The sequence below is a fragment of the Camelina sativa genome, chromosome 18 (assembly GCF_000633955.1).
Source record: "Camelina sativa cultivar DH55 chromosome 18, Cs, whole genome shotgun sequence".
Classification (NCBI taxonomy): domain Eukaryota; kingdom Viridiplantae; phylum Streptophyta; class Magnoliopsida; order Brassicales; family Brassicaceae; genus Camelina; species Camelina sativa.
In genome coordinates this window covers 6,106,228-6,114,552 of record NC_025702.1, presented here as the reverse complement: position 1 = coordinate 6,114,552, position 8,325 = coordinate 6,106,228, and the positions used below count along the sequence as shown (strand labels likewise).

At 33.9% G+C, this 8,325-nt stretch overlaps 2 protein-coding genes across 2 annotated transcripts; one reads left to right on the top strand and one right to left on the bottom strand.

Annotated features, from left to right (window-relative positions):
- LOC109124859 (putative S-adenosyl-L-methionine-dependent methyltransferase MAB_0213c) lies at window positions 1,430–2,932 on the top strand. The gene is made up of 2 exons (XM_010483646.2): window positions 1,430–2,018; window positions 2,123–2,932. The coding sequence occupies exons 1-2, from the start codon at window positions 1,589–1,591 to the stop codon at window positions 2,761–2,763; spliced, it is 1,071 nt and encodes a 356-aa protein (XP_010481948.1). The 5' UTR covers window positions 1,430–1,588; the 3' UTR covers window positions 2,764–2,932.
- LOC104760688 lies at window positions 3,027–4,263 on the bottom strand. The gene is made up of 5 exons (XM_010483648.2): window positions 4,026–4,263; window positions 3,697–3,932; window positions 3,497–3,597; window positions 3,357–3,416; window positions 3,027–3,254 (listed from the first exon to the last, which is right to left on the bottom strand). Exons 1-5 carry the CDS (start codon window positions 4,228–4,230, stop codon window positions 3,170–3,172), a joined length of 687 nt encoding a protein of 228 aa, XP_010481950.1. The 5' UTR covers window positions 4,231–4,263; the 3' UTR covers window positions 3,027–3,169.

The following is an 8,325-nucleotide window of genomic DNA, read 5'->3' as shown; positions in this document are numbered from 1 at the left end:
AAATTTCTTAATATTGATGACGACCGAATAGTAAGTATCATAACAGCCACAAAGATTATTCATATACATTTGTACTGTACACTATAATAATATTAACCCACTCCAACGTTACTGTTATTAATTTATTAAACGTTTATATAATATATTTATATGTATAACAAGATATATATACCAATATAAGAACACTAAGGTATAACATAATTAAATAATCGAGAACAAAAAAAATGTCTGGTACTATACCGCGGGTCCATATCTAATTCGAACTAAAAAAACTATCTATTCTTTTTCAGAAAATTTAATCGAATTTGTAACACACGCGAACCAAAAAATAGAATTTTAGTGGGTGTGTCGATCAACAAAATTAGTGGAATTTGGATTTCTTTATTTTTAACTAAACAAATCCTTTCAAATCCTCCATTTGGAGATGTCATCGATGCAATTATGGATTTCGTGAAATGTCGAACATGCGTCGATCGACACACTGTGTTGGTCGACGCAAGGTAATCTGTAGCGATCGACACATGTCGTTTGTCGGTCAACACAGCCTTCGCCAGGTGTCAGTGCCGATAGACACCAGGCGGGTGTTGGTCGACACCAACCTTCAGCAGCGGTTGATGATGTGTTTGCTTTGTGTTGCATGGTTTGTTTTTATTGTTTGTTGATTGTGGCATGAGAGATTTTATTGACTTGTGTGTATAGTCCAGTAGATGGAATGATTGTCTTACTAAGGATTTCTGGTAATACTTACGCCTCTCTTTTGTGTTGTAGCGCAGATAAAGGCAAAGTGTGATCGTGGAATCAAGTCTACGAAAAAGAAGATGTTCTAGAGGGTCGGTTAGTTGCTCTATGTCTTTGATAGAATGCTAGAGTGAAACTTAGTTGATAGAATGGTTGTTAGGATTGCTAGTTCTATGACTTTGTTTATGTTTTGGATTGTTGTTGGAATTGGTATTATGTGATTGTTTTATTCATTATTAAATTATTGGAATTGCTTTGTCTTATCATTGATTAGGGTTAGGTTGATAGTCAATATTTGATCACTAGTTATTAGAATATTTAAATTAAAAAAAAAAAAAAAGAAACGGATCGGATCGGATTGTTTGATAATTCAACATGAAAATTTATCTTAGTTTCACAAATTGAAATGGGTTCTTCCACAAATTGAAATAAAAATAATATCAAAAAATTCTCACACTGGACAAATTCAACTGAAAAAGAAACGTTTTAAAAGAACTGAGAAAAACTAGTGAAATGGGTTCTTTCACAAATTGATAAAGAAACGTTTCAAAAGAACAGAAAAAACGAGTGGACACTCGAGCTTTAGAATTAGTTGGTCAAAATCATTAAGTTAAAAAAATATGAAATAGTGGAAGGGGCTAAAAGAAGCAACTTGAGTGTGGAGCCAGTGGAAAGAAAAAAGCCAGTGGTTACGCAGAGAAGAACGTAAGCTTTTGCTTCTAAGCCTTTGTTTTTATGTGTGGTTCTCTTTTCTTATCTCTATGACCAACACCAAATAATTTCTCCACATTCCTTCATTATATATCAGACAAAACATTATTCGCTCAGGAGAGAGAACTAGAAAGAAACCATGTCTGAAATAGAAAAGCAGAAGCCAAATGAAGAAGCAGAAGAAGAATCATCAGCGTCTACTACGACGACATGGCCGGATATAGAGGAAGAATTCGTGATACCCGAGGTTTTACATAGTGAAGGTGTGAAGAAACTGCATATGAGCATTCAAAGTGAGTGGGATTACCTACAGAAGTCTGCTTGTCAAACAGCTGCAGGAAGAGCTTTGTGGAAACATGTCATTCAGGATCCTCTCGCTCACTTGTTTGCTGGAGAAACACATTTGAGAAACCTACACACAAAGATTCAGACTGACCGGCTCAACAACGCTCGAGAGATTTCCGGTGTGATTCTAGCCGTTCGAACTCTATGGTTTGACACAAGGATTCAAGCTGCTTTGGATTCTTTCGAAAGTGATGCATCTTCACAGGTTGTGCTACTTGGTGCAGGTTTGATTTCCCCTATTTAATTTATATTTGTGTAATTACATGATATATGTTAAGCATGAGTTTAAGATAAGTAGCCAACATAGAATGGTGTAATGAAATTTCAGGAATGGATGCAAGATCATACAGACTAAACTGCTTGAAAAAAAGTGATGTATTTGAAGTGGATTTTCAAGATGTCTTGGAAACCAAAACAAGCTTAGTCCAAGCTGCAGTAAATTCTAGAGATGAGCTTAGGATGACAGCGAAATCACTAGTCAGAGTAGCAATTGATATAAGAGACAACGACTGGTTTGAACAGCTTAAGAAATCGGGTTTTCTGCCAGATATTAACACTGTATGGGTTCTTGAAGGCATTCTTTATTACCTGTCTCACACAGAGGCAATGCAAGTACTGAAGCTCATAGCTCAGAAGTGTGCAGTAACCAGCACAGTACTCTTGGCGGATTTCATGAACAAACCGTCTGCTACACTCCCAAACTCTGTGTTCCACTTTTACAGTGACTGGCCTGATCAGCTCTTGCCATCTTTGGGGTTCTCTCATGTCAGGCTTTCACAGATTGGTGATCCAGATGCAAACTTCGGTCTGCTGCATGATCCACTCAATCTCTTCAACAAACTTCTTAGCCTGCCAAGGACTGCACAGATCCATCCAGATGATGGAAAACCATGCTGCCGTTTGTATTTGGTCGAAGCTTCTGGTTCACCGCCTCAAGATAATTTCGTAGAGAATCATGTGAGCTTGTAAGCTCCTTCCAGATGTGCATTTGGCACTGCACGCTTTTGCAGAACATATATATATATATATATGAGTCTTTCGCACCACAGAAATTGTGTAGGAGGTTATTGGTAATTTGATGATGTATAAAACATTGGTATGAACAATTCACTATATTCTAAACTAAAATGTTCCATTTCATCTGCTTGCAAAACTACAAAGAAGAAACAAGGCTTATCATGCTGTTCAATAACTAGCATAACCTTCCTTACTTACTGTAACTCAAACAAAGCTAAACATCAAGCATGCAATTATATTTATATAAAACGAGATCTCTTTCAACAAGAAACTTGTAACAGATGTTGTTGGTACACCTATACAACCATAAACGAGTTCACAAGAAGAGAAGAAAGAGAGAACTACACTTCATCTCAAATCATATCTCAAGGCAGTCCTTAACACCCTTCTCAAATTTGTCAAGATAAGAGATAGCATCAGTAACCGCATCCGCAACCTTTTTTCTGAGAAACAAGTTAAACATTGAAAGCATTATATAAACATCGTTCTAAGTAACAGAGAACACATAAAAGGAATAAGATCCCTTCATAATTTCAATCACTAACCTATCAGAAGGTAGATTCATATCAATCCCATTCGACAACACGATCAAGGAACCGAAAGACCTGCGGATACAAAAAAGCACGAAATCAACTAACAAAGAACCACATTTCAGAGCATTCAATAGAATGAAACTAGCACATACCTAACGAGATCACTGAGTATATTCTCAGCTTCTAACTTAAGTGGGTCTTTATCATCTAGTAATGAAGCAGCATTCTTCACAACAAGCTTGAATGTACAAACCTAAACAGCAACATCATCACACCATCTTCATAAAAATCGAAACTTTAAGATCATTTGATAATTAAAAAACCAAAACTTTAAAGATTACAGCAACAAAACCTCGACTCCGGATTTTGATTGGAAGTCCACAAGAGAGCTTCTCTCTTTAGGAACACAGTCTCTAGCAGAAGATTTAAACAGATTCTGAAGATTCTCCAAATCTTTATCCGTAAACTCAGATTCACTAGTAATCGAAAGGTAAGCAGAACGGAGAGCTTCACGAGATGCATCAATGGGAGCGAGTAAGAATCTTGATGACTTCTTCTTCTGTTCTTTAAGCCACTCTTTAGGTCCTGCTGCGTTCAAATTATTTCAAAAAAAAAAAAAAAAATCACAAATTGGAGATAAGATGATAAAACGGAGAGTGGGAAGTGTTTGTGTGTGTGTACAGATTCCTAAGGAGAAGGCAGAAGCGGGATCGGTAGGGGAGAGTGAGAGGAGAAGAGAAGCGGTGGAGGAGAGGAGAATGGTGTCTCTGCGAGAGAGAATTTGCGGCGGGTGGTGGTCGGAGATTTGAGCGACCGTTATTGGTGGTGGTTGAGGTTTAGTGTTTGAAGAGAAGAACGGTTGGGAAATTGGGATAAGACGAGCCATGGCTAAACGTTAACTAAAGTTAAGATATGTGTGTAACCCCCCGCCCATGTTGTATTTATAGGAAAGCTGTGTGATTTGTTTAATTGTTTTTGTTAATCGTGTATCCCTACCGTTCAGGTTCGTTTCCAAGTAGGCATGCGACTTCGGTTTCTTCGGGTATTTTGGTTCGGGTTATTCGATTTTTGGTTTTTTTAGAAATTGAAGACCAAAGAATCAATATGGTACTGAAATAAAATATTTAGAGTATTCGAAGTATATAACTTAATATTTTTATAATATTTTTATCGTAATAACCAAATATCTAAAATATATATAAAAAAAATCTGAAAAAAATATTCAAAAATAATCAAAATACTTAAACTGGTATAAGAATGTTTAAGAAATACCTCAAAGTACCCGAAACATATATAAGAATGTTTGAAATACCTCAAAGTACCTGAACACCAAAAAATACTTCAAAAATATCTGAATGGATTCTAAACTCCATAACCGAAAGAACCAACTCCAAAACAATTTTTCTTTGGAACCTATACGGATCCTAAACTCTAAAACCAAAACCGAATATAATCGAATTGGAACTGATTGAATTACTCTAAACTCAAGGCCTAGTTCCAATGTTTTTAGCTTCAAAGAAGAAGAATACATATATTTGAGGGATAAAAAACTATGCGGACTTTTGTTTCTCTACTCGTCGAGGCTATATTGATTAATGCACATGTCTTTGATCATCTAGTACAAATACTATATCTCGTTACCACTATCTTCCATAGGCCTCCATACCCTTTCTAGGTTTGTGGTTTCCACCCTCGTCTGGCTAATGCTTTACTTGTTTATTATTCCTACAAATCACCACAAAAATTGCAGTAGATAATCCATTTTTAAATTGCTCTAGTTCCAAGACATCCTTAATCCTGCACAGAAGCTTTCCCATAGTTTCCTATAATATCAATGACCATTTTACGCTGTTCTTCATCCACTAAGCATAAGTGCGATATAGAAGGGCAATTCCGAGTTAACATTGTACTGATCAGTTTCTCCTCCCTCTCTGCTTTTCTAATATTAGCAATCAAGACTTCTATAGTAGAATAAATAAGTAAGGTGATAATGGATTTCTTTGTCGTAAATCTCCTTGAGGGGTAATGTGTCCTCGAGGATGACCATTTAGTAACACTTGGTATGAGAGTGATTTCACACTCCACATGATCCAAGATATCTATTTTGAATTAAAACCTAACCGTGTCAAAAAACAGTTTCCAAAAAGTATATTCTACTCTATCATAAGCTTTACTCATCCATTTTAATGACCAAAAAATCTGATTTACAATTCTTATTTTAATGACCAAAAAATCTGGAACATCTCATGAGCAATCATGATGTTATTTATGATTAGTCTGCCGGAAACGAATGCCGATTGTTATTTTGAAATAAGCAAGACTTTCTTAAGCCTTAGACAAAGAATCTTAGATATATAACTCACGTTACAAAGACTAACTGGCTTAAACTCAACTATCCTTTGAACTGCTTACCTATTTTTGGATTAGACAAATATTTGTCTTGTTTAGTCTTTTATCAAATTTTTCGGTATGAAGAAAGTCCCTAAAAATGCCAAAAAATTTGGTAGAATAAATATGGCATTCAATCTCGTCTTGTAGTTTTCTATGGTTTCATATAAATAATGTTTTCTTAACTTCAGATTCTAAGACCATCTCCATCGGGCATATCTCATATCTGATAGAGCGTATGGAGAATTAAAAAAGTTTTAAAAAATGAGAAAAAGATAGAGAGATGAAAAAAAGATTGTCTTTGCTGAAAACTATTGAGACACAGAATCTACTATTATCTTTATTTGATTGGTTGGACAAATTAAAAAATAATTAAATAATTAAATCAAATTAAAAATATTACTATTATTTATTACATCCAAGTGGCTATATAAGCAATGGAGTTATTTTAAAAGTTTTTTTTGTTTAGATATCTATTCCTACTCTTCGTAATAAAAAGAAGTAAATTTTTGAACTATCTCAGAGATAGCACCCATATTGAATTCTTTAAAAAGATTCAAAAAAATAGCCGATATTTTCCATACTTTCTTTCAGATTTAACCCAAGACTTTTATGGAACATATTATTCTGAAATCTTATTTTGAACTCTCTTTTTCTTTTGTAGATGCGTGAAAGAATTTGGGTGTTACAAAGATAAATATTGTTGTTATCTTTTTGTAAATTTTCCATTATGACAGAAATTTGATGATTTTTGTTTTTTCATTATTTAGGTTGTTCAGAGTTAGAAAACAAATACAAAATAATTATTTTTTTCAAATAGCTTAAAAGTATTGTAATCTAATATTATTATTTCGTATAGTTTAGTTTGAAAACATATATTTAGTTTGGGTGTTAATGTTTGCTTTTATTATCATTTATATTATAACAAGTTACTACTATGCTATAGTATATATATATTTGTGCAATATACATTATATGGGTTTACACCAGGATGATAGACAGAACAATAACATTAATACAAATCACTAAATTTTAGATCGTAATCCAAATCTTATTCTTTAATTATATTGATTTTATTATTACATAAACTAAGTTATATCGTAAACTAAAAGAAATTAAGAACAAAAATGACGACATGAGCAGTGCAAATGTCCTCCGCCTGTATCAGCGCAAATACTATGCGCTTTCTTCCATTTCTTCAAGCACTTAGACTTACAATCATTTTCATTACATTTACCATCTAAGGTTGGAAAATTGTCAACACAAGTTTTTCTCATTTGCTGCACATTCTCTTGTACTCCTGTTATTGAGATATTAAAAAACACAAAACTTAGTTTTATGGTATTTGAGATGAAAATAGTATTTTTTATATGAAAATAAATATATATATGAAGTATAGCAAGACGAGTTTAAATGTTATTACAAACCTAGCACAAGAATGATAAAGAAAGATAGAAAGATGAGCGACAATTGAAAAGACTTTTTCATCGTAGATTATAGAAGTGAGTTAAGAAAGAAAGAGAGCATATGAAGTACTTATATAAAGTTAGACATATCTATTTTAGCCAATCTACCAACTTAAGTTCCTATTTAAAGGGAACTAATTTTATACACGTCCCGGTTTTTTGCTCATCTAATATAGTAAATTCTTTAGACCCACTCTATTTTTCTTTTTATTATACTGAAAATTATCCAGTTTGACACAAATATGAGGTATAATAACTAGATTGAGTCCCGAAATTTGACTAGAACTAGAATGACCCAGCATTTAAGTAAAAAAACCAAAAAGGCTAAAAAAAAATTTCCCAGTTACTAAATAGTATTTACGAAAAAAAATATTCCCAAAATAACAAAGAAAAAAAATCTCATCAATCATAACTATGAACACTTCTATATTTAACCAAAAAATAAAAAATTCGTTCTTTCTTTTTGGATCTTTAACTTCGCCGGCGAGAAACAAATGGAATCGCAACAAATTTACCTTTTTGGGGAATAAGAAACCTAATCCCCGCCGCTAATCCTTTTTTGCTGAACTCGTAGCCTAAGCCTTAGTTGAAGCTTACTTATCTGTCGATTTCACCAAAAACATAATTCAGCGATTCAAAGGAGTTTGTTCTTGGTCTGATTCGGTAAGTATCTTGTGTTGCATGTTGTTTCCATTCAGTTTAGATTCGGGTGGCTTATAATCGTTGGTGCTCGATTTTTTTTCTTGTTTTATTTATCCCTTTTTGTTGCAGATTTTGCTCCTCAATTGCTTCGGTGCTCCTCAAAATAATCGGTGGCTTTAATTTTCATTAATCTGGTAAGGAGGTTGTCTAATTAGATGGGATTTGTTTAGACAAAAGAATTTCCCTCCAATTTGACATTGAATGATTTGAAAGGTGATTTGTTATAGCTACAGGTTTATTGGTTTTGCGAAATACTTTGTCTTCTCTGTTGGTGACTGAAATTTTCGGCGGCGTATTCGGCTCCCCATTGGCATCTTTGGCCGGTCCTGTTCTTCTTCCAGCCACAACTTCTTTCTTCCATTATTGTCAACTTTAGACCTTTGGTGAGTTTCTTTTAAATTCCTAGGCTAAAAATTGTCCAACAC

Coding starts and splice junctions, on each gene's coding strand:
- LOC104760688 (XM_010483648.2), bottom strand. CDS start 4,230: ATGGCTCGTCTTATCCCAATTTCCCAACCGTTCTTCTCTTCAAACACT. Junction 3,933..4,025: donor TGCCTTCTCCTTAGGAATCT/GTACACACACAC, acceptor ATTTGAACGCAG/CAGGACCTAAAGAGTGGCTT. Junction 3,255..3,356: donor ATGAATCTACCTTCTGATAG/GTTAGTGATTGA, acceptor CTTGTTTCTCAG/AAAAAAGGTTGCGGATGCGG.
- LOC109124859 (XM_010483646.2), top strand. CDS start 1,589: ATGTCTGAAATAGAAAAGCAGAAGCCAAATGAAGAAGCAGAAGAAGAA. Junction 2,019..2,122: donor GGTTGTGCTACTTGGTGCAG/GTTTGATTTCCC, acceptor ATGAAATTTCAG/GAATGGATGCAAGATCATAC.